The sequence below is a fragment of the Colius striatus genome, chromosome 11 (genome assembly GCF_028858725.1).
Source record: "Colius striatus isolate bColStr4 chromosome 11, bColStr4.1.hap1, whole genome shotgun sequence".
Taxonomy (NCBI): domain Eukaryota; kingdom Metazoa; phylum Chordata; class Aves; order Coliiformes; family Coliidae; genus Colius; species Colius striatus.
In genome coordinates this window covers 17,961,871-17,986,858 of record NC_084769.1, presented here as the reverse complement: position 1 = coordinate 17,986,858, position 24,988 = coordinate 17,961,871, and the positions used below count along the sequence as shown (strand labels likewise).

At 59.5% G+C, this 24,988-nt stretch overlaps 1 protein-coding gene across 2 annotated transcripts in view; it reads left to right on the top strand.

Annotated features, from left to right (window-relative positions):
• Positions 1-20,087, top strand: part of NHEJ1 (non-homologous end joining factor 1) — a 42,369-nt gene extending 22,282 nt beyond the window's left edge. The window contains exons 6-8 of one of the 2 annotated variants that reach the window (XM_062004918.1): positions 18,936-19,053; positions 19,339-19,442; positions 19,654-20,087. In XM_062004918.1, coding sequence (XP_061860902.1) covers positions 18,936-19,053; positions 19,339-19,442; positions 19,654-19,854 — 423 coding nt within the window. In that variant the 3' untranslated portion in view covers positions 19,855-20,087. Of the gene's footprint in view, positions 1-18,935; positions 19,054-19,338; positions 19,443-19,649 lie in introns of both variants that reach the window. The other variant, XM_062004919.1, reaches the window with a different exon arrangement.
• Positions 20,088-24,988: the final 4,901 nt, after the last annotated feature.

Sequence of the window (24,988 nt, the reverse complement as noted above, 5' to 3'; positions counted from 1 at the left end):
GTGTGTCTGTCTGACTGGAGGGGCTGGAAGCCCTTGGTGGTGATGCAAAGGGTGATGCCATCCTGGCTGGCAGGGCAGCGACTCTGCTGCATGAGGCTCTGGAGCATCTTGACTGCTGCAATGTGTGCAGAGTATCTGAGCTCTGGCAAAGCAGTCTCTGGCTGTCGGAGGGGCAGAGAATGTATCCAGGCTCATGCAACTTTCTGCACATTTGTCACGCTGCAGAGGCTGCTGGCACTGCAGTAATGCCCAGCACTGCTGCATCCTGTTCCCATCATAGAGGGTGAAGCCTCAGACCTTGTTTAAAAAGAAGCCTGGTTACACATGCCTTCATCACCACCACAGTCAGATCCCAGAACAGCCTGAAGTGCAAATCCCCATGACATCTTGCCCATGCACTGGGTTGCCGAGTGCCGTCTGCAGGGGAGGGTGGACTGGGGCAAATGGGTGCAGGGATGAGCAAACAACAGCTTTGGCTCCCCAGTTCTCCTGGCCTCACCCTGGCCTGATGGTGTGAGGAATTTTCCACCCTGTGTGTGCATTCCCGGTTGCAGGGGCAATGCCCACTCCCACCAGCGCTGTCTCCAGCCAGTGCCACAGGGACCGCTGCTCACTGCTTGGCCGTGCCCAGCATGGCTGTGGCATTGTCCCACCCAGCCCTGCACGTGAGCAGTGCCCTGGCTCAGCTATTCATAGCAGCTCCCCTCTCCCCTGTAGAAGGCTGGTGGGAGCCCAGGGTACGCCACATTCTGTTTTCTCGAACAGGTCCCGAACGCAGAAACCATTTGTGGCTTCCCTGGCCAGCATGTCTCTCCTTGGCCTCCAGCATGTGCTATTTTCTGTGCTGTTTACTGTTCTTCTGCGGGCTGTCAGGTTTCCACACTGGGGAAAGGCTTGTAAATGGGGCGTGGGGGGCAGCGAGTCTGCACGGAAGGACTATGGAAAGGGGGGGACAGAGGAGCACAGGCATGGCCTTTATCACAGCCTAAGGGATGTGTGGCTCATAAATCCGATCCAGGCAGATAGGGGATAAATCATCCCAGCTCGGGCACTGGTGGTTACCCATGGTTAGAAATTAACTTTGTGTTGGACGAGTCCCAGGCTGTGGGATGGGAAGGGGAGGCTGCTCTGGGCAGCGTGCCTCCTGCCCGGCCAGCCCTGGAGCCAGGCTTTGGGCAGGCGAGTGGGGTGCCTGGTGCCCTGGCCTGGGCAAGCAGGGCTGGTGGGCACAAATAAAGCCAGAGCTGGTGAAGCAAATAATCTGGGGTGGATGCTGTGGCTGAACCTGTGCTGCGGGTGATGATGCCCTGGCACTCATGGCAGCCTGGCTGGGCTCTGGTGCATCGCTGACTGGCTGCAGCCACCATGTGAACCATCCTTGGGCTGCAGATGTGTCAGACACTGGGAGACACTGGTGTGTGTGGGAGGGGACAGGGGCCTGGAGTGACAAGGAGGATGCCAAGGTGCAAACAGGGCAGGAGGATGGATGTGCTCACAGCAGGACTGTCCTCTCCACCACTGCTGCAACCCAGAGCTTGACAGGTGTCATGGGGACATACAGGCTGGGGCAATCTCTGGCCCTGATGGGAGTGGGAGGAGGCAGTGAAGCCCACAGGCCCCTGTTTCACTCACTGTCTCCAGCTGCAGCATCCTTCAAGCCCCACTTTCTTTCAAGCGCTTTCTCCCGTCCTCAGTGCTCCCTGCACAGCTGCATGAGCATCCTCAAACCCTGCCCTGTGTAGGTTCGGGACTTCCTGGGGTGCTTTTAGCTATGAAACTACAGCAACCTCTTCTCCATCTGCTCAGGCCAATTGCCCACAGCTGAGACCATGCCACCCTTGGGGTGCCAGAGCACGCACCGACAGGGAAGAAGGGGCAGGGACGGTGGGGACACCCCCCCTGCAGTGGGTCTTCAGACAGCTGGCTCAGCTCAGCTCAGCTCAGCCCACTCCTGCCCACTCTCTAATAGCTCCCCAGCTTTCCTTTCTAACGAGGCTCTAATTGGAAGCCGGTTGTGCTTCCCCTCTTCTCAGAGCTCTCCAGTCCCAGTGCTGCAGGGCGATTAAGCTGAGGTTTTGGGTTTTTTTAATATGGCAGAATTATTTTGGAAGGGCCAGGATCGTTACATGACGGGCTTCTTGAAAAACCCCAGGCTTTGCCTTTCAGACGAGGCCTTTTCAAGTGGTTTTGCACAGTACACGTCTCTGGGCAGCGACCGTCTCGAACAGTTACTGTTAATTATAGATGCCTCTTTCCCGCTCGCCCATTACTCAAAGGATTTTTGTGTGTTTTAACAGTGTTTTACATCAGCCTGAATAAGACTCTATTCAGTGTTTCCGAGAGCTGGAACTTGGGCATCCCCTGCTGTATATGTCGTGCTCTCCTCCCCGTGTCCCCAGGGCCAGGGACCGGGCAGCTGGCATGGACATGAGCCTTCCTCCCGCTGCCCAGGCAGTGCACATGCTGCTCCTGGCACAGGACCTGGGCCTGGGCTCTGCAGCACTGGGCAGTCTTGTGTTTGGCCACTTATTAGCTCAAGTCCATCTCCTAAATCCATCCTTGATCATCCCTCTTGCACGCTGAGCCTGCTGAGGCATGCTTAGCTGGACCTTGTGCCCATTGCCCTGTCATCTTCTTTGGCCAAGGATTAAGGGGCAGTGACAGCTCTGGGCATGAAGGAGACTAGGGTGAAGAACTTATTTTAGGAAGAACATTTTCAACAAGGGGGTTGTTAGACACTGGCACAGGCTGCCCAGGGAGGTGGTGAAGGTATTTAAAAGACACACAGATGAGGTGCTGAGGGACATGGGTTAGTGCTGGGCTGGTTAGTGCTCACTGTGAGGTGAGTGGTCAGACTCCATGATCTTAAAGGTCTTTTCCAACTGAAATGCACTAACACAGGGATGTCAGCTCTGCATTGTGCACCCTGTCACTGGGGTTGTTCCCCAGCTCCTTTGTTCTGTGTTTGTCAGTTCAGATTCCGCGCCTCGTTCATTGCCTGGCTATTCAGTGGCAACTTATTGCACTTGGCAGTTTTTCTGACTGCCCTGAAGAGTTTCATATCACTGAGAAATGCTCTTGCCTCGTGCACTGCCTCATTCGTACCCTCTGCCTGCAAAAGCCACCCTTTATTCCCATGTGCTCCCTGTGCTTTAGCCAAGGTGCAGACTGTGAGAAGAGCTTGCCTCCTCTCCCACCACAGCCGAGCTGGTTTAGCCATCATTGGGGAAACACCCTCCTAGTCCCACCGCATCCCCTGGTATGCTCAGCTTCCAAGAGCCTTGGTGGGTTTGCAAAGGGTAACTTCCCACCACAGAGCTGTCCTGCGCCTTCTCTTCACAGCATTTCTGTCACCGTGTGCTTTTGGCTCTCTTTGACTGCAGGCTGCTGGTGTTTCTGCAGCTCCTGAAGCTTTCCCAGATGGAGGATTGAGCCTTTATCTCTGAGTCCCTCTCGAGAGATAAGAACCCCACAGAATGTGCTGCATGCTATGTGGAGGGGGCATGGGCTTGTGGCCAGCAGTGAGTGCCCCTGCCAAGCAGTGAGGCTTTGCTCAGTGCAGAGGTTTGGAAGGGCTGGAAAATGAGCAGCAACTTCAGGACTACTCTGCTGGACCACTTTCACAAGCTCAGTGGGGATAAGAGCTTGCCCTTCTGTGAGCTGCCTGCTGCTCCCAAGAGAAACCATGAGTTGGGGGGGAAAAGTGGACCCAGACCATCGTCCAGCCTCCTTCAGGCTGGAGCAGGGATTTTGGGGAGGGTGAGGGGCAGCTGGGAGTCACAGTGGCCTTGTCTGGGCTGAACCCCATTCAAGGAGGGAGGGGGTATACCTCTTTTGGGCACCTCCGCAGCCCTCGTCTGCTCCAGCTTAGCATATAGGGCACTGTGGTCAGGCCCATTTATAAAGCTGGTAAATATATCGGCAGAGTTTGTGTCCCCTCCAAAGGTCAATATTTGTGCAGAGTTTAATTTTAACTTAACAAGCAGTTGTTTGCAGAGGCTGCCCTGTGTGTGTGTGTGTGTGTGTGCGCGTGTGTGTGTGTATGTGTGTGCACTGCCCTGCAGCTGGGTGCTGCAGGGGGTGCTGAGCGGGGCACAGGGGCCCTGGTGGAGCTCTCTGCTCCCAGAGATGCTCCGGATGCAGAGGCAGCGCTGTGCGGTCCAGAGGACAAGGACCCGGGGTCTGTGGCCGAGTCTATAAATGCAACCCACAGACCTCTCCGGGAGGTGACAGCAGGCAAAATGTGCCCCATGAGGTTCCAAACAACAACTGATGAGGCTGGTGGCTTTCCCAGCCTGTTCTGACCAGTGCCCTGGGCTTGCTGCAGGCAGCTCTGCGGCCACGCAGCCCCTGGCCTTGCCCCTCCTGAACCCATGTGGCTTTTGTGGCTCTCCCCCATGTTCTGGCAATGTGCATCTCCAAGCTAAGTGCATCCTTCAGGCTGGTTCCAGTGTGCAGAGCTGGCTTTACAGAGCTTGGAGGGCTCGGTGCTGGCCCCCGTGCACAGCCACTCTGAAAACAACCATGGTGCTTCTTCCAGGCCTCTTCCAGTACCAATATCTGTGGAGTTTTATCCTCTCCTGTCTGCCTCCCCACCCCACTGTGCAAAGCAAACCTGCATCCCACGTGCACCTGCAACACCTCTCGAGGCTGATGGCTCCTCTTGGAGAGGTCCATAGCCAAAGTGCCCCCACGCTGGCAGGGGAGAGGGGAACAGTGTTGCCCCAGTCTGTGCCCAGGCGCCTGAGCCTTCTCTATCTGCTGCTCCAGAAGCTCTTCTAACTGAAACCCTGTGCTGTGCTTCACCCAAGGGCTGGCCATGTGTTCCCAGCTGGACTTGGAGACAGGTTATGCATCTCACCCACCCCATACCTGTTGGTATACAACTCACCCACTACCCTCTCGCCTGTTGGGAGGGAGGCTGAGTCCTCTCAGCTACCCGTGGTGCCCTCTGGGGCAGGACAGGACACCAAGTTGGATCAGATACCTTTCCCCAGGCCCCCTTGCTGAGGGCACAGTGTGTTGTCTGTGGGAGAACAGGAGAACAACAGCAGGCACAGCGGTGTGTGAGGCAGGGAGGGGACCCACAGCTAGGGGTGAGGTGGAGGGGCTCAGGCAGAGCCTGGCCATCCCCGCAGCGTGGCCACTGGGGCTCCGTGTTTTGCAGCCCGCCTTGTGGGCGCTGAGGTTTGGTTTCCTTCTCCCTGCTCTTTTCCTCTTCCTTGCCAGGCCCCAGGGCTGCCGACCGACCTCAAAGGGAAAAGCGGGCTGCAAGGGACAGCAGTGGGGATGGGCAGGGGTAAACACGGGGCTGGGGCCGTCCCAGCGGTGGGTGCTGGAGGTGAAGTCATGCCGTGACGTCAGCCCTGTGGCTTTGGGGACAGCCGTGGTTAAGCTGCTCAAGGAGGGGAGGCTGTTTTCCTGCAGCTCTGCCGCTCGCTCCTGGTGCCCGTCTAACTTATAAACTTTAATGGCCGGTTTAAAAGGTTCCTGCCATGGGCACCTTGTTGCCAGTTTTAGGTTTTTAATTTGGAAACTTTCCCCTCTGTGGTCGGGGAAGGAAGGACTTGGGTCCGCTCGGGGCCAGTCATCGGGACACACAGGTGCCAAAGAGACCGTCCAGAAGGGCTCTGTTCCCGTCACTGGTGTTGGGGCAGGGTTGGCCACACCGGCACTGAGGAGGGTGGTGGGACCTGTGCTGTGCATGGCCCAGACAGGCTGGACAAGCCCCCCCGGTCTCTCCCACTGCCCACATATTGGTGGAACAAATTTAGCTGCTCCTTGGCTGCTGGCTGGGAGAGCATGGGCAGCAGCCACCTGCTCACAGTTGGCATGGTCCTACCTCTCTGGGTCACCATGGCTCGAGGCTGTGTGGTCAGCATCCTCACCTCATATTGGTAGATGCCAGGAGCCCCAACACCTCTGATGGAGGGCTGAGGAGGCATGTGGTTGTGGTGTCTCCCCAGGCACCCATGTTCTCATCCCGGCTGTCATAGTGTGACCTAGTGCTCCAGTGCCTGCCTGCCTCATCCCCCATCTCCCACCATCTCTGCAGTGGTGGTCCTGCCACACAGGACTGCAAGTGGCAGGTTTCTGTGCTGCAGAAACCATTGGAAGGGTCTGCTTTGTCCCTCGTCCTGTGGTTACTGATTCTGTGACCCCCAAAGCAAATCACAGGGGATGCCAGCATCACTTCCCGTGGCAGAGCTGGGCTGGGCGCAGAGCTGTGCTCGTGAGTGCTGTTTGGCAGGTGGAGAGGATGAAGAGCTGGCACTTTGGGAGATATTGAGGACACAGCACTGCTGCTCTTCTTTGCTGCCCACCTTCCCCAAAGCCCTCTGGCAGCCCCCACAAAGTATGGGTTGGCAGAATCAAGTTTCAGCAGTTCTCAGCTCTCCTCTGGCTGCAGAGACTCAAGAGGCCTTTGTAAGTGCACAGGGGGTGCTGTTGCAGGGACATGGGACTCAGGCTTAAAACCCTCCCATACAACAGGGAAAACAGCCTAAAAGCTTGAGGGGAGCCTCCCCACAGCCTTTCCACCCAGACCATCCCTTGCAGCTGGAGGGAGCAGGGACATCTGACCCCCAGCTCAGCCACAGCTGCCTGTGGTGTCTGACGGTGTGTCTCCGAGGAGTGGCCGTGGCTTGGCTGGCTCTCTCCTGATGTGGTGGGACTTGTCTATTGGTTCCTGCTGTACGTGCTGGCTGTCCAGGGGGGCTGCATGCAGGCTGGGTCCTCCAGTGCTGGCTGATGTGGACATGCCATCAGCCTCTGTGGCTGGCTAGATCCTAGACCCAGCTGGGCCAGCCCACCCTAGAGCAACTTAGTTACCTGGGACCTTTCTCAGATCTTTCTGAGGGTCCAGGGAGGTGCTCAGCAGAGAAGAAAACTGGCTTGGCAGCAGTCTGCACCCCAGGGGTTGAACTCCCCCACGGTGGGCACCCGGAGCACTATAAATAGTATGTGGAGCCAGAGGAGTGGCCCTGGTTTACCAGCATGTTCATGCCATGGCTTTCAAGTGGTTCCCCTGCCTCTTCCCCATGAGCCAGTGGCACATCTGTGCTCAGCTGGGCCTGCGAGCTGCCTCCGGTGCTGTGCCACATGCTCTGCGGCCGCTGGAGCCGGTGCCGCTCGCCAGCCCTCGAGTGGCCCTGCCTCTGCCAGCCCTGTAATTGATTCCTGCTCCCCTACTCGGGTGGAGGCTGCAGATGTGCAGCCTGGTAGAAGGCAGTGGGCTGTGGGCACCATCTCCAAGAGCCAGTCCAGGCAGAGCGAGGAGCAGCCCAATCCTCACCTCGGCTCTGATGTCTACTTTGAGAGCTGCCTTTTGAGTTTCCAGGTGTTTGGAGAGGTTCTCTCCCAGCCTCAGCTCCTGGAGGCAGGGGATTTGGCAGGGATGGTGATGAGTGGACCCTACTCCCCCTATTTTGGGTCTGCTGGAAGAGCTGAGATTGTTGGGAAGCAAAGAAACAGCTCCCTGGTGACAAGTTCGTGTTTTGAGATGATGGCAGCCAACAGCATTGCAGGGGAGGGGGCTGTAGAGGTTCTCCATTCCCCTGAGGCTGCAGAAAGACCTGTCTGGGGAGGGAGATGGTCCTCCTCCACAGTGCCCCAGCAGCTCTGGAAATTACCACCCCAGCCAGCCAACCAGCAGCCCCACCAAAGGCTGGGGTGCAGCAAGGGGAAGCAGGGGCGGGAGCCAGCACGGTCCAGCTTGCTGAGCCCTCTGATGTCTTTAAGGCTGGCAAAAAGCAGGGCTATGGAGGTGGCAGGGGTTTTAGTTATGGAGGAGGATTTTCTGGCCTGACACCATAAAGGAGACAACGTACCAGAACATGTTATTAAGGATAAGGTTAAAGACAAACCATATTTTAAACCAGAAGGTGATGACGGTCCAGGAGAGAATGACTGCAAACAGATGAAGTTTGTCATGAGCACAGGGGAGCTGCAAGCAGGCGCCCCAGGTACCTTGTTTTCTAGTGCTGCTGATGACAGCTAGTGCTGCATGGAAGAAACTGCCTAGAAAAATAGGGATGAAAATGGTGAGGCTTTTTAAAAAACCCTGTGTTTAGCCAAAGAGCATGGTTTTGCTGTCTGGAGATGGCAAGTGGGGGGATGAACTCTTCAGAATAAGACAAACCCAAATGGAAAGAACAGCGTGAAGAGTGGGCAGGGTGCTGGAAAAAGCAGTGAGCATCGGTGCTGGGGAGGTCTTTGCTCCTCATTGCCCACAGGGGAGCAGTGGGGGCTCGGAGCATCATCCTCCCAACACTGGCTGGAATCCCTCCCCTTGAAAATGAGCAGCGATTAGGGCTGCAGCAGCCGAACTTGGCAGGACAGAGATGGATGAGACTGCAGAGAGTGTCTGCTCCCATAGGTGGAGAGATGCAATGTGGAGCAGGGTTAGGGCCATGGCTCCTGGCTCCCCCAGCCCTCTGTACCTCCCCAAGCAGCACTGCAGCGACCTCATCCCTCTCTCCAAGGGCTGAGAGGGCGAAGGTGCCCTGACAGAGTGTTTTATTAGTGGCAGGTGCCTGAAACCCAAGCCTTGGCCCAGCAATCCCTCCCCTCACCTGGAGATGAACCCGGCTTAGGGGGCACAGCTACGCAGGGTCAGCCCCTCGTGCCCGGTGCCGGGATTACCCCTGCCGTAACCAGAGCAGCGCCCTGGCAGTCGGCCTGTCCGGACCTGCCGCAGGCGACAGGAGCATAATGCCTGATTTCACAGCGCCAGTGTGCTCTACTTGCTCCCAGCAATGATCCCTTCCACCCTGGCCGGCTCCAGTCCCTGCCCAGACCCCGACCTGCAGCTCTGTCAGCTGGGATTAGGTATAAGATTTAGGCTAAAACCTCTTTACTCCTGTCTGGAGCACAACAGAGAGAGAAAAGCCCTGCACATCACCTCTGGAGATGGAGTCCCTGCCCTCCAGCCTGTGTGGCAGCTCCCAGACCCACCTTCAGAATTGGGGCAGGAGCATCTTGGCTCCCACCCTGTGGCCAGCACCAGGGCTTTGCAAATGTCATGGCACTGCCATGGCTGAGATGGGGATACTCTCCTCTCTCTGACTCTGAGGTGGTCCATAGGCATAGGTCCCTGGGCTGATTGCAGCAAACCAAGGGGATGCTTCTAAAAGAGGGAGCTGAGGAACAGGAGTGGTCTATGTAAAAAAGGGCTGCCTGCAATCCCACTCCCAAAGTGTTCCTTGCTGTGCCCGTTACAGCAAAGCCATGGCTGGGAGGAGAAGCTGTGGGGCAAATGCAACTACCAGCCCTCGGCTCCTCCAAGCAAGGGGCTGGGGAGGTTTGGCAGCAGATGAGCAGCAATGCCTGCAGGAGGGCTAGGGCTGGCAGCCTGGGGCAGCAAGTGCCAGAGGGAGGCAGAGCAGGATCTGTGTAGCGGCCAGGGATGCCCTGGCACTTTGGCAAGCACCAACCCTAGGCTTGCAGGAACACTACATCCACACCTCCCTGTTGCGTAGTGCTGTGCCTGGGCCGAGGATACTCATCACCTCCTCACCCCCAGCCAGCCCTCCGTGGCCCTGCAGCCTTGTCCTCTCCCAGAGCGTTGCTTCCTGCTTGCCTCCGCGAACCCTGGCTTTGTTGGCCAAGCTCATTTCACTTTGACAAAGTTTACAGTACACTGGAATGCAGCATGGCTGCTGGCCTCCCTCCAGCCTAAACATCCCCACCCCGTGCTGCAACAGGGGCTGATAAGGGTGAGTGCCGCAGCAGGCAGGTATCTCGTGCCCAGGCTGCGACCTTACAGCCACACGACCTTGGAGGCTGTCATTTATCTCACGTGTGAGTGTGTATGTGCGTGTGTGTGTGTGTGTGTTTCTGTGTGCATGAGCTGTCTCCCATCCCCAAGAAATGTTCTCAGCTTCTCTGGTTTTCTCTCTGGGCCAAACCCACATGCACGTTGCCCAAGACTGACTCCGAACAGACTCCTTTGATGAGCAGGACTTAAATATATCTTCCAGCGGCATTCCAGCGGCAGCGTGCCGAGCGTGGTGAGGGTGTGAAAGTGTTTGCTTGACAAACTCCGGGGGCTCTCACCTCTCTGCCAGCCCTGGGGACTCGCAGGAGAGAAATGACAAGGAATTTTTCACCTCTCTGTTTTTGTTTTGTGTTTTTGTTTTGTTTTCCTTCTGAGAGTGCATTTTTAGCTCTGGTGAAAGGAGCCTGATTGACAGTCCCAGAGACTGAGTCCCCTGTCTTTGGCAGGACAGGGACAGTGGGACCAAACATCCCACCCTGGTCCCAGAGGGGGAGAGGGAGTGACTCTGTGAGCCTTGTGCTTACCCTGGGGGTCCCATCTCCTCTCCACTGGTCCTGTCCCCTCCATGAGCCCAATGCAATAATGGATAGATTCAGGAACCAGCCCCACATCCTGGACGGCCCAAGCTGTGGTCTGCTCAGAGCTGGCCCTTTTGCAAAGAGCCTCTGTCTGTTGAAGGCAGCAGAGTCTTGGCCACAGGGTCCTTTGTTGCCACTTGGCTGGCCCCAAAGAGCCCTGTGCCCCAGCACCGTGGCGTGAGGACATCTGTGCCAGTTGCTCCACGGAGGACTTCCCAGTGTGCCCATGTGCTGGTGGAGCACCAGCCCGGGGTACACACCAGTCCCCAGGCAGCCTTTGGGTCTTGTCACCTTGCACCTACATGGGGGTAGATGGAGCAAGTGGAGGTGGGGAGTATTTCCATGGGAAGTTGCAGGTGGATGGGCTGGATGCTGACAACCTCATGCATGGGAGGTGCTGGGGGTATGATGTCAAAACCACTCTGCTCTTCACTTGCCACTTGGCTCATTCTGGCCTGCAGCTGGAGATAAGGTGGGGGAGGCAGCTCTATTGCCAGAACCACAGTGGGGCTGGGGTGTGCAGAGCCTCCTTATGGCTCTGGCTGCTGCATCCTGAACCAGGGTAAAACGGGGAGGGGAGGCCCTGGGCAGCAGATTTGGTTTCAGAGTCCATGTCTGCAGTGGCTGCCAGGGCAGGGAGAGATCCTGACTGGCTCTTGGAGGAGATAGGGGGCCAGGGGGGCTGTGTCTGTGTGTTCCCAGCTGTCCCCAGCATAATCCTTCACGAAAGAGAATCCCCTGCCCTGCTGCATCCCCGTTATCTAGCCCTAAATCACCTGCTGCTTACAGCTTGATAGATCACCATGGAAATGGGGGTGCTACCTCCTAGCCCAGGAGAGAGAGGGTTTGGGGTCTGTGGGGCAGAGATCTGGACTCCAGAGGCTGCAGAGCAGGGATTAGAATGCTGGTAGTTTACTGGGACACGTCTACAGGGCAAGCCCTGTGCTGGGGACCACAGGGCAGGGATCGGTACCCAGGAATACTGATTTGGGGGCAGGGTTCGGACTGCTGTGGACTGTAGATGCTGAGGAAAGGACACAGGGAGACTGCAGAGCAGGGTTGTGGTCCTTGGGGGGCCATGGGGCTGGGCACAGACTCTGTCCCCAGAGTAGGCTTGGCTCAGGCTCCCTGAGGTTTCCTTCTTGGCCCACTGAAGAATCGCTGGCTTGTCTGTCGGAGCATGGACCTGTGGATTTCCTGGGCAGCGAGTCCTTTTCATGTGGCCGCTTGCAAACTCTCATGACATCATCGGGGGCTGCTCCTCCCGGAGACAAACCGAGCGCTTTTTAGGGGTTTGCCATTCCCCCAGCCCCAGCCTGTGTGTTTTGGCTGAGGGGGGACCCAGGGAACCACGTCCAAGAGCAGCCGCTCTGGCAGGGAGATGTTGCGCAGGGCTGGCGGGCAGGGGGAGGCAGCGCACCTCCCCCGGCCTGAGTAAACACGGGCTGGCTGGGGCTGGAGGGGGCTTTTCCAGGCTGGACCACACCCCGGGGGGGGCTATTTTTTGCCATGAATGAGGGAGCTGTGTGCTCGCAGGGCAGCCTGGCCTCCTGCCGCCACTGCCGTGCATGGGGAGCTCGCCTGACACTCAATCCTGTTGCTTGGCCGGGGTCCAACATCTGCACTGAGCAGCTGGGCACTGCCTGGGGGACACCTGGGCATTGGCACAGCCAGGCACTGCCTGGGGGACACCTGGGCAGCGGCACTGTACGGGGGACACCTGGGCATTGGCACAGCTAGGCACTGCCTGGGGGACACCTGGGCATTGGCACAGCTGGGCATTGCCTGCAGGGACATGGACGGGCTGCTGGGGCTGAGAAATATGGGCTGTCGCAGAGCAAGGGGAAATGATGGTGACTAGTGGCTGTGCCAGTGGCCGTGCCAGGGCCACTGGGGCATGTCAGACCCAGCCCTGCCGGTGCCATGTGCCTGGGGAGCTGCCTGAGCCAGCGCAGGGGTGAGCCCTGCTGCACCACGCAGCAATGCTTCCTGCTGCAGTTTCGGGTGAGGAGGGGGCAGCGTCCCCAGGGACTGCCCCTCCAGCTGTGACCGTGCTTGGGAGGAACTGCAAAGCTGCTGGGGTGGAGCAGCTGCTGCCTCCTGCTCAGCCGGGTCCTGAACGTGCCCAGATTGCCCCCAAAGCCCCTAATCCTACCTGGCTCAGCCCCAGCTTCCTCTCTGGGCCCTGTTAGCTCAGCTAATCCTTTGTGTGCCTGCCGCGTTTAGGGACATGCTGGGTGCAGCATCCCCATGAATCACCCCCAGGTTTTGCTTCTCAAGGGGTCTGCAGGATGCTCTGCCAGCCCCTGGCACTGAGCCACGCTCCTGCCACCTCCGCCAGCCCCACAGGCTCCAGGATTGCCCTGAATGTGTGTGCCCTGAACCAGTGGCCTGTCATGGCTGGGTGGAGCTGGGGTGCTGGCTCCCACGTCCTTATCACCACACAGCATCCTTGTGATTCACCAGGTGTGGCTCTCTTTCCATCACCCCACTTTGCAGGAAGTTTCCCGGCCAGTCCCCCACGAGCCCTGTGCAATATGAACAAGCTGGGATGAGCTGGCCAGCTTTCCTGAGCAACCCCACAATAACAAACCAGTGCCATGTGACCAGCTTTCCTGGACAGACAATAATAAACCCGCCGGAGCTGGCACGCTTTGCAATCATAAGCCTGGGTGATGTGTCCATACTCACCGAGCCACCTTACGATAACAAGGCAGTGTGAGACACCCAGCTTCCTTGTAGAGAAGAGGAGACCCTGAGCTGCCCTCCTGGGATAGGAGAGATCTTGGCCACCAGGTCTCCATGTCTTTTGCTCCTGGGCTTGCCCAGGCCCTCCTCAGCCTGCACTGGCCCCTGGAGAAGGCACCTCGTGTCAGTGGTGTGCCAGGCTGGCAGAGCTGATGCCTATAAGTGCCATCAGCTTGTGGTTCTGCCTTCCTGGAAGCCAGCAGCAAGTCCTCACAAGTCCTGGAACCTGCTGCTCTTCAGGACGTTCTCCTTGCCCGGCTCCCTTGCCAGACTGGTACCCAAGGTCAGCTGCCTCAAAGGCTGTCCTACTGTTACCTCATGGGATGCTGGATGGGAGGACAAGTGCCCACGGTCAGGCTGGAGCTGGGACTGACACCAGCAGCCGCCCTGAGCCCCTGGGCAGCCTTACCGACCTTCTCACAGGGTCATACAGCCAGGGTGGTAAGGCGGGTGCCGGTAGCAAGGGATGCTCTGCTGGCCTCACTCTTTTTCAGGGAGCTTGTTCACCCTTGGGCAGCAGGAGGGCTCGGATGCCCATTGGGCAGCACAGTGGGGTAGCCTGTCTCCAACTGTGATGGAGTAGGGGCTGTGCCCACTGGCGCCTGCGGCCTGTAGCCCCCAGGAGCCCTCTGCCAAGCGCTGGGCTTCAGAGGAAATGCTGCAACCTCCTGCCCTACCTCTTTGCTGCCTCTGACCCTCCTCTGCCTGGGATTTCTCCCTGGGAGCTGGAAGCAGCAGCGGGTGGGCAGGGCCGGGGCAGGATCTCCCCCCCGCCAGCATCCCCTCAGCGCTGCGGCAGCACAATGGCGAGCCCCCGCTGACGCAGCGCCCCCGCGCTCAGTGTCTGCGAGCAAAGCTGTAACCCAAGCCCCGAAAACAGCACAAGGGGAAAAGAAAAGGGTATTGAGCGTCAGGGCCGCTGCGGTCGGCGGGCAGCATAGACTGGTGGTTGTTGAGCGGGTGCCTCGCTCGCAAAGGCTGCCTTGATGAAGTGTGAGACAGCACTTACGGAGGGCAGGCGTCCTGCTCCAGCTTCCGCTCACAGTGCTGCTCTTTATGCGCCTGACATTTGCTCGCTGGAAAGGCCCCGAAAGGCAGGGGGAAAGGAAAACATTGCCCGCGGCAGGGCCGGAGCGGCGCTGGGAGGAGCGCCGGGCCGTGCTGGGCCGTGCCATGCTGGGTCGGGCTGAGCTGGGCCAGGTTGGGATGAGCTGCTCGGCCGTCCCGGCCTCACCGCCTGCTCTTCTCCAGAGTGACCCCTTTACCTCTCGTCAGCTCTCCGGCTGCCGGCACCGCTGCTTCCTGCCAGGTGTGTTCAGCCTGGCTCCCTGCCTGGGATTGCCTGTCCATCCTGCTCTGCCTGCTCCCCGGGCGGGCTGGCAGCACCGCCGGCTCTGCCAGCTGCTGCCGCTGCACGTTCCCGTGGCAGAGGGTGATGGGGACGGTGCAAGCTCAGGGCAGGGCCCTTGGCCATCTGCCGCTTGGGTCCCAGGGAATGCTGTAGGCTGAGGTGTGCATGTGCAAACAGAGCCAAGGGCTGGAGGAGCTGCGTAAGGGTGTTGGTTGTCAGTGTGGGGCAGCTCAAGGTGCCTGGGCACAGCTAAGGGTGCTGTGGAGCAGCTCTGCCCCTAGAGAGAGGGTCACTGCCCCACCAGGGAGCTAGGGCAGGAGGCCAGCCTGATGTGTCCTGCTCCATCCAGGGGGGATGAGCATCCCCACCCTGCCCTTGATCCCAGCTTGCAAGGGAGCAGCTCAACCCCTTTCATCTCTGTCCTCCAGCAGGCAGATCCTGGTGGGACCCTTTGGTTCAGCACTGTGGCAGATGCTGGGTCAGTACCTGGCCCAGATCAGTGCTTCTTTATCTGGGTCCCAGGACGGATTCCTCCCCAGCCTGACCAACACTGGCACCACCATGGGCAGAAATGCCCAGCACACATCCAGCGAGCCACACCAGCCATGTTCCCAGGAGCATGCGAAAAGCCCATGGCAGGGGAGGCCACTGGGGCGGCCTGGCCAGGAGGCATGGGAATGCCTCAGCCGTGGAGCCCTTCTGCTGCCTGCCATGGGCTGCCACAGCATTGCCAGGCTTTGCCTGTGGCAGCTGTGACCCATGGCTAGGGAGCTGCTGCACCGTTCCTGGGCCACCACTCCACCACACTGCTTCTGCAGAGCCCGCGGGGCTGGCAGGGGGAGCCCGGGGAAGCCATGCCCCCCTTCACCCTGGCCCACACCCCTTGGCTCCCGGCCCTGGCAGGAATTATTAAGTGTGCCCCTGTGGAGCATGTGCTGAGGCTGGCCGCGGGAATGTGGGCAGATCTGACATACAAGCCACAGCAGCCAGGCTGTAATTTCCAAACAGGCCCCGTTTGCTCTGTTTTCCAGTTAAAAATATATTAAAAAATAGGAATGTGGGGTTTGTAGTGAAGAATGTTGGTAACCGCTTCGAATGTCTGGTGTGATAATGAAAGGGTCAGTCCCCAGCTTTGTGCACGACCGATTTAGACTCTGGTCCTTGGCACAGGCATGGAGGCCCAACATGATCCAGCCTGCCTGCAAACCACCCCCAGGCCTGGGCTAGGGGAAGGTGCCTCTGCATTGGTGACACAGTGCTGGGCTGGGTGACATGCCCCTCCTGCTCATGCTGTCAAGAGGACATCCAAGTCGCCATCTCTTACTGCTTCTTGAGAAGAGAGTCTGGGCAGGGATGGGTGAAGGCAAGATGCCTGGGAGATGGGTGCTGTACCCTGTCACACCCTCATGGTGGGGCTCAGAACCATGGCAAAGCCCTCTGGGATGGGGGGCACGGAGCAAGGCTGCAGCCTAGCTTCCCATGAGCTGCTGTCACAGCTGTGGGGCTGCTGGCGAGCACGGCTTACTCCTGTTGTGAGGTCAGACGCCTACCCCCTTCACCAGGCAGCCCCCGTGGCCAGGGTAATCGCAGTTCAGGATGTGCTGCGGAGCCTCTTGTGCCACTGCCGCAGCCTTGAGTCACTCCTGATACTGGAGCGTGCCGCTTGGCCTTGTGTCTGGGTAGTCATAACATGCGGGGCAAGCTGTGCCAGCTCCCCGGCCGTCACTCCCCGGTGCCCGGCGAGCTGTGGGGGCAACCGGGCTGGCACTCCCCCGCTGCCAGCTCTGTGCTCACGCTGCTCCCCAGACCTCGGGTAGCCTCTTTATCCCACAGATGGGTAATCAGAGAAAAACAAGTGTCCGGTGGCCAGGGCTGACATCGCAGTGGGGACAAGTTGACTGCAGCAGGGTTCAGCTCAGGGATGTGCTGGAGCAGTGGGGCAAGGAGGGAGGGCAAAGTCCCTGGGATCCAGGGCTTGTCCCCCACCCAGCCCCCTCTGAGGACACCTCCTTGTCCCTCTCAGCCTCCGGGGCCATCAGGTGGCCAGCTGCTGGCACAGCATGCTGCGCTCCCTGCTGAGTCACGGCACTGCAGGGAAACCTTCCAGCTCTGCTTATAAACCCATTTCCCTCCGGGGCTGTGAAGCGCGGCCCTCCCATCCCCGCGTGGGCCAGCTCCAGCAGCCCCCTGGCTCTGAGCCCATGGGAAAGGCAGCGGCAGGAGGTGGCCAGTGACTCCCAGGTTCCATCCCGGGCTTGCTGGAGCTGGGCCTTTCCTGGAGGAATGGGTAGTGGGTGGCCTGCACCTGCAGAACCCTGTGCCACCCTGGGTGCCCATCCTTCCTGGGAGGGCCGCAGTACTGAGCACCCTTCTCCCAGAGTGCCAGCCCAGAGGGTGTGTGTGTGCCCATCTCCAGAACAGCGGGTGTCTGCAAGGGTGGTGGGCACTCCACAGCACTGCCCTGTTTCCTGGGTCACCACAGAGACACTGTGTTGGCTCTGGACAGCTCTGGCTGAGCACTGAGGGAGCAGCTGCCCTGCCCAGGGCCCCACTTGGATTCAGGGAAGAGGAGCATCCTGAGCAGACCCGGGGCTCAGGGCATGTCCCGGGTGCCATCCTGCACTGCAGCCCACATCGGTGCACATGCTGTCCCATCACCCTGGCACTCCCCAGGGACCCCTTAGTGGCAGGGAAAGGGGATGGGCAACAGGGTGGGTGGCACCCAGGGCTACGTGGCTCTGCAGGGGACTCTCCTGCCCTGCCGGGGCATTGACCCACGCAGTGCTATCTAGTACACTTTGCTCACTCCACTGCCGTTCCTGGCTTTCCTGGGAGCTGCTGTTTGCTTTTCTCTGAATTATAACTCCAGCTTGTGCCTTTGATCTGGGCTATGTCGGCCGCTCGTTGCCAGCCCCTCTTCTGCCTTTGAAGTGTAGTCGCCTTCCCAACCTTGGATGCTGCTTTAGCAGCCTCCGGTGCAAGCCCGGCCCTGTGGTCTGAGACACCCATGGCAAGAACATCCCTGGGGTGTCAGAAGTGCTCAGCATCCCTTCTCCTCCCTGGGACTTTGTGATGGTCCAGCACAGAGGTGTGTTTGCCCAGTGGCCTGGATGCTGGTAGGGTGCTGGGACCAGAGTATCACTCCCTCCTGTTGTAGTGGGCAGGGACACAGAAAGTCCTGCACAGAAGTTGGCATAAAGGCAGGTTCTGGTGTTATACAGCTAAGGGGTACTCCATGCCCGTGGCTCCAGCATGAGACCTGTGGGCAAGCCTCCTTTCTGGGCACTGACCTGTCATCAGCCCTGCCCTCCCTCCCCATCTGGCGGGGAACAGGCAGCGGGGCTCAGCCTGTGCTTTCTGCCACTGGGATGCTGGGGCCAGGCTTTGGACTCTGGCCTTGAGTGGGTCTGAGTGTCCCCATTGCCTCCTCGCTGCCCTGGCCCACAGAGGAGCCGGCCTTATCTGTTACACTTTGTTCTCCTGCTGTCTGGGTGTGGAGCAGAGCAGAGATTAGTGCACAGACCTTTGACACAACACACACACACACACCCACACACACATACAGAGCCTTGCATGTACCCAGAGCCATGTTCATCTACACCTGGCTGCACACACAGCTCCCTGTACTCACGCAGAGCCACCCTCACACCGCACCCCACGTGCCCCCACGCAGCAGCCCCCTGCACGCCTCCCCATCCCTGCACGTATGTACTTGCTGACTCTGCTGTGTCAGGTCCCCAGTGGTGCTTGCCCAGCCTGCCACCCTCCCCTTCATCAGAGCCAAGGTCCCCCATACATATTAGCATGGCCCAGAGGGCAAGGGGATGTGGGCAGGAGGAGGGGAACTTCCCTGCCTCAAGCCTGGATGGAGAAAAAACGTGTGCAGGGAGATGGGAGCTGCTCTGCCAGCCTGGGAGCAAACCTGGGCAGCCCTCCTCTCAACACCACATCACCCTCATTTGCAGAGGGGCCATCAGGGATGGCCTGTGCTGCCCACACAGATATCGCTGGAGGCAGCTGTGGCAGGTAGGGGCTCCCTGTCCCCGCCTCGTGCCGAGCTTCTGCCGCTGGCAGCGACCTCACCGTCCTTATCGGCGAGCCGCGGCTCTGCGCCGCTGCAGCTGGGGAAGCCGCGGCCCTTCCCGTGCGATCTTATCTGCGGCGTTTCATGAATGACTCGCAGGCTCCGCGCTCTGCCTCTGAATGGGAAGGCAGCCGCCGGCCCGAGCAGCTTTGCGGGGGTGTGCACACGCGGGGTGTGTGTGTGTGTGCGCACATGTGTGTGTGTGTGCACAGCGCTGGGGAGCAGCCACATTTTGCCCGGTGCTGGAGCTGCCCGGCCCCGCCAGCCTTCCCACAGTCCCTGCACTGAAGCCCCATGGGCAGAGGGGTGCACATCCTCATCTCTGCCCCTCTGCCGCACCGTGTCCTGACAGGTGATTCCCTGGCAGGATGATGGTGCCTGTGCTCTCTCCCACAGAGCCTGCCCCAGATCTGCAGTGTGGGAGAAGGGCAGGCATTCGCCTCAGCTCTGCGGCAGCTTTACACGGCAGTGACGCAGCAGGAGGCCAAGCAGGCTCGGAAACGGCAGCACTCGGGTAGGTGCTCCGTGGCTGTGGGGTGGCGAGCGGGAGAGGCACCCCTGAGGTGCTGCCTGGCTGTAGGGTGGGGAGTGTGAGAAGTACCCAGCCCCCCTGCAGCTGAGCCCTCATCCTGGGGGAAGGGGAGTGGGACTCTCAGTGCACCTCACCCCATTCAACAGTCTCTCCTTTCGCTGTTTGGGTGAACTCCCCCACCCAGACATTGTTCCTGATGTGGGTTTGGTCAATGTCCCACACTCCCTCATCTCAGTCCTAAATTGCATCTTTTTCTGTTGGCACCAGAGGATGGTGAGGGCCCGACCCCAGCTGCAGAAACCCCAGAGCATCCCCCTCCACCACTTGCATCCCAGGAGAGTGAAACAGCATCTTCCAGTGAGGGAACCACAGTGAGTGCCCCTCTGGGATGGGCTGGGGGGTCTCAGATTGATTCCAGCCTATCCTACCCCATGCCCCCTGCCTGGGGAGAGTGCGGGTCCATCACACACATGTGTATGATCTGCACTTTCCCACAGGGATGAGGAGGGTGTCACTAATTGCACCCATCCTGTGTGACCTCCTGGGGAGGACTGACACTCTCTCCTCTTTGCTTCCAGCCAGTCTCCTCCCCAGCTCAGAAGCTCCGTCTGCCTGCAGCCAAGGCCAAGCCAAAGAAGGCAAAGGGGCTCTTCAGCTGAAATATTGCTGCCAGCCACCCCAGGGATCTTCGCCTGCCCAGCATCTGAGAGAGGCAATGGAGAGCACCCATGTATCATCCTCTGTCTCCTCGTCTACATCTGGTGGACCATGGTCCCATCCTGAGGTGTCTCCAGCCAGAGTAATGGAGCATCTCCTCTCTTCTGTGGTGTCTCAGGAACCTCTTTTCTACCTCTTCCCTGGTGCAGAGCTTGCTTAGGCTGCACCATCATGGAGCCAGTGCTAGACCTGCATGGAGTCAGAGGGCTGCTGCAGGTGGGTGCAGGACAGATGGTGCTCCAGCAGGCCTGTGGGGTTTGGCTGCTGTTCTGTGGGTCTACAATAAAGAGCTGTGTTGTCTGGGTGAGATTCCTCTCCTCCTGCTCTGTCTCCCTTAGGCCCACAGTGTTCAGGCAGGGGTGCAGCTCTCCTATGCTGCTGGGTCTCTCTCAGGCCAGTCCCGCTGTCCCAGAGGCTTGCAGTGGCTGTGAACAGTGAGGAGGTGACAGCAGTTCATTGCCATGGGGCAGAATAGTGGCTCCCAGTCCCTTCAGTACCTCACCCTGAGCAGCAGCATGTGTGAGGATGTGTGCATGAGGGCACCCCCAGATCCTGGAGCCCACGTTCTCTTTGACCCATGCTGGCATACATCATGATCTCATGGCTGAAGCAAGGTGAAGCCCTTGCAGAATGTTGGCAAAAGCAGCCTGGCTGTGCTGAGGGCCACTCTCCACATGCAGGCAGTTTCCCTGTGGTTAGTGAGCTGATGGTATGGGGTTAATTCAAGCTCTGGCCTCCAAAGGGCAAGGGACAACTAAGACACTACTAACCTGAAAGCTCCCAGGTCCGGGAGCAGCCGTGGAGCAAGTTACAGATGCTTCCTGGATGCAAAGCACCACCTCTGCCCCTCCACACACCATCTGTCCATCCATGCATCCATCCATCCATCCATCCATCCCTGCGCTCCTCTCCCAGCCCTTGTGCCCACATGCTTTGGGGCTGAGCCTCCTCTCCTTTGCCCCAGCTGCATCCCAAAGGAGCAGGCAGGGAGGCAGGCAGCAGTGCCCCTGTCCTGGGGCAGGGACCCCCTTGTGCCCCCAGTTGCCCTGCTCCCCAGGGCTGGGAGGCTGCAGTCCTGCTGCCTGCTCTCCCAGGCGGCAAGGGGGAAACAAAAACATCCGGAGCAGCCCCTATGTCTGTGGAAGGGGAATGAAAGGGCCTTTGCTGGGCTGTGGCCTGCCAGTCCCCAGGGCGAGAGCAGCCAGTTGCTTTTTATATTTCCTCTCTGAGGGAGCAATGCTGAGGTGGTGGGTGGTGGGGAGGGGAAGCCATGGGATGGGAACTTGTGCTGACAGGCGTGGTTATGTATCCTGCCTTCTCCCATCTGCCAGCATCTTACCTGGCAGATTTGGGTCTGCCAAGGAGTCATGCTACCTGCCAGCTGGGGGTTACAACTGGGGCATCGGGAGTTTAGCAGCTTTCCTTTTGTGCTTTCTGTCACCAGGTTGTCTCCTGGTGCAACCCCTGCTCCATCCCTCTGGGCTCCATCTCTTGGCCTGGGAGCTGCTCTGTTCCAAGACAGGTCCCTCAGCTCCCTGCTGGGTCTGTGGTTCTCACTGCTGTCCCGTGCATGTCAGCACATGCAGGAGGAGAGTTTATTACCCCAGCGAGGGAGCATCTGGCTTCTCTATCTGATTTGGGGCTAAAGGGACATCACAGGAGGGAGGCACATTTGCATCCTGACTGTTCCAGTGGCTGGTGGACTCTATAGAAGAGCAGGGGTGCAAACCAGCACCTGCACTCCTGGATTGTCCCGACCACTAGCTGCACCTGGGCTGTGTCTCTACCTGTGCCTGGGGTACTCACCTCAAGGGAGCTAGTACCAGGGATGCTGCAGGGATCTTGCTCAGGAGCCCTGTCCTGCTGCAGGAGCCCCTGGGGAGACCTGCAACTTGTCCTCAAGAGACAGGGAAGCACCCCAGCAGTATGGGCTGGGGGTAAAGACCTGCTGCAGTAACAGGTCCCTCTCCAATCACCCTGCTCCAAGGAAGGCAAGGGGAGGTGGGACAGCAGAAGCATGGATGGTAGATAAATAAAAGCTGGAGAATGAAGACATCGGCAGTAAAAAGAGCTCTGCCGATATCCCCCAGGCCACCTCAGGGACTGCAGCCCCCCAAGACTCCAGCATGGGGTTGCCGGTGCCTCCCTGGACCAGGCCACCGGCTCGGGAAGTGTCACCACTCATTGTCCCATCCTGTCTAGCTGGGGTCTCCTTCCCTGTCCCCACCCCCTCCTCCCTGGAGCCGGCTGGATTTGAGCTCCCGACATACATTAAAGGCCACAAGTTCGGCCTTGGCCTCCATAAATTTGATTCCATAAATATTAGTTTTCGCAGGGTTTAATGAAGCCGTTATGCCGGGCACGGCCCAGCACCCCGACCCGTGCCCTTAATAAGGGCTCTGTGGCCTCGATTAAAGGGACCTTTCAATCGCTGTCAAGTATTTTTAGAAAAGGAAAAGAAAAAAAAAAAAGGGAGAGAGAGAGAGAGGAGAAGACGACGGCCGAGGCAGCGAATAAGGGAGAGGAAAATCCCAAACCCATCCAGTGCAAAAATAGAGAAATAGCACCACCTAGACCGCGTTTCCCGGCTCCGCCGCCCGCTCGCCCCGCGCAGCTCCCGTCTGCGGGCAGCCCCGCGGGGCCCTGTGCCAGCCCCCTGCCCGCTGTCCCCGCGGCCGTGGCGGCCCAGGGAGCGTCTGCGGCGCGCTGCCATGCCGCTCGGGGCACGGCGGGGGGATGCGGTGGTGGGGAAAGCTGAGGTGCCGGGAAAGGAAGGACTTGGGCAGTCAGGATGCAGGCAGGAGGTGTGCACGGTGTGCACTGTGAGAGATGCCGGGTGGTACAGGGATGGACATTGCATCTCTCCCACCTCCACTGGAGGGTAATTCCTTCCTGTGACCCAATGCTGTGGCAGCAACTGTGCCTTCCCGACAGCTCCCTGAGAAGAAATGCCCCTCTGAGCAGCAATTCCCCCTCACCTTGGTCAGACGGCCCCCAGCACAGCATCCCTGCACACCCAGCCCTGCCTGGGGCTCCTATCCCACTTGGCCCCAGGTGCCAGTGGGCTCTGCCTGGCAGGGCTACAAGCTGGCATCAGGAATGCAGCGTGCAAAGGTGACAGATTCTGTGCCCAGTGCTCGTTGTGGCCAGAACCAATGCAGGATGCTGGGGCCTCTGCACGGGCAGGCAATGCTGTCATGGGCAAACCCAGCTCCCTGTCTGCAGCCCTGGGCCTCTGTGGGACAGGAGTGTTGAGGCAATGTGGGCAGGGCTGGGCTGCATGCTGCCAGCCTGGAGGGGGACAGGTGTGTGTGGCATGCACATTGCATGCTGGCAGGCTTCAGGGGTTATTTGGAGGTGTGGATCTGGGGCTCTGGCGGCCTTAGAGCACTTCTCCCTGGGGATCTACTGTATCTCCCAGAGCCAGTGGCATCCCAGATGAGCCTGTTCTTCACTCCCTTGTGGCAGTAATGGGCAAAGTGTGAAGCTGGACTCGTTCCTTTGGTAGGAGTATGAAGCAGCCTGGAGGTACCTGCAGACCTAGCCCAGGCTCTGATTTTCTTGTGCTAATGATGCACAGAAAGCTGTGCCCCTTCTGCAGCCCTGGGAAGCCAGAGGAAGGAGGAGGGAGTCCTGCTGTGAAGCATCCCCTCTGCTCACTCTGGTGATGCCCTGGAAAGGATCAGCTGAAAAGATGTGGAAATGGGGCTGCTGGACAGACTCTTGTGCAAGAGCAGTGTGACAGCCTCAGCATCCTACTCAGTACCAGGACTTCAGAGCGGCTCTGGGCACTGGTTTTGGGTACCACTACAAAAATTGGCTTTTGGTACGCAAAACCAGTATGAAAACCTGACAGAGTGTGGTTACTGGGTACAAAATCCTGATGGAGAGACCTCTGGCCAGATGCACTGTGCCTTCAGCTCCTGAAAAGGAAATGGTCCACCGGGGCTACTGGATAGCAGCATCTTAAGTCCATAGGTGCTGCTGGCTCCCTAGCCTGCATCCCTCTTGCCCAATTTGCTTGGTCCCACTGAGGCCAACACAGCCCTGCAGACAGAGTTGAACTTAAGGCCAGGCTGTTCCATCCTGGCCTCTGCATATCCCTAGGACAGACCCATGCCCCGTGCCCACCAAAGAGCTGATGAGGGGATATCCCTGAGGGAGTTGTGTGCACAGGGACATCCCAAGCCACTGCCTCACCTGGGAAGGTCCGAGGGAACTAGAGGGGTGCAATCAGAGCCATGCTGGATCCCTCCCTGGCCCATAGCTGGGGGAGAACCAGGGGGGCCCTGCAAGCCCTCACTCCTGAAATCAGGGTGTTGTATTTACTTTCCCCTTTTGGCAGCTAGAAGGGGAAGCCCATCCCAGCCCCTCATTGTTGTCTCAGCGAGTTAATCAGATGCCATAATCCTGTTGTGGAAATATCGGGCCTCCCTGGAAACAATGGGGAGCGAGAATATTGTGGTTAAATTTCAACCAGCTGCCTCCCTGCTCTGTTTGATCCCCGCCCGCAGGCCCGGGCCCCTGGCGAGCAGGCGGCGCGGCGGGGGCCGGAGCCCCGGGGCTTCCACTCCGAGCCCCGGCGGGACGCCCCGGGGAGGGGTGTAGGGTGTGCGGCGGGGCGGGCGCGCCCCGGGGCGGTGGCTGCGGGGCTGCCCCGGAGGGGGGAGGGCAGGTGGCGGTGGGCACCCCTGGAGGGGTGGGCGGCGGGCCGCGGGGCTCGTCCGGGGGGAGGAGGCTGCGGGCGGCCCGGGGCAGGTTCCGCGGGGAGGAGGCGAGAGAGGGAGGGCGTTGGGAGGCTGGGACACGGGCAGGGTGCGGTCCTGGCGGTTCCCGGTCCCGGATCTCTTCAATTTCCCCTCTCACTCGTGCCCGGCGAGCGGAGGCAGCGGCGGCTCCGGCTCCAGCCCCGCCGCGCTGACCGCCGGGGCTCAAACCGCGGGGGGCTTCGGTAGCGCCGAGCCCCGCGCCCCGCACGCGGCCGCTCGCCTGCCAAAACAAACGGCCCTTCGCTATTTATTGCCGCCGCCGGGACACGGCAGCTCAGAGCGAGCCGACGCCAGCCCGCCGCACCGGGCAGCCGGAGCGCACCCGCGCCGGGCAGCCCGCCGCGCCCCGCAGCCTCCGCCTCCGCCGCCACCACCGGCACCGGCACCGTCGCCGCCACCGGCACCGGCACCTGCCCGCCGGCTGCGCGCCG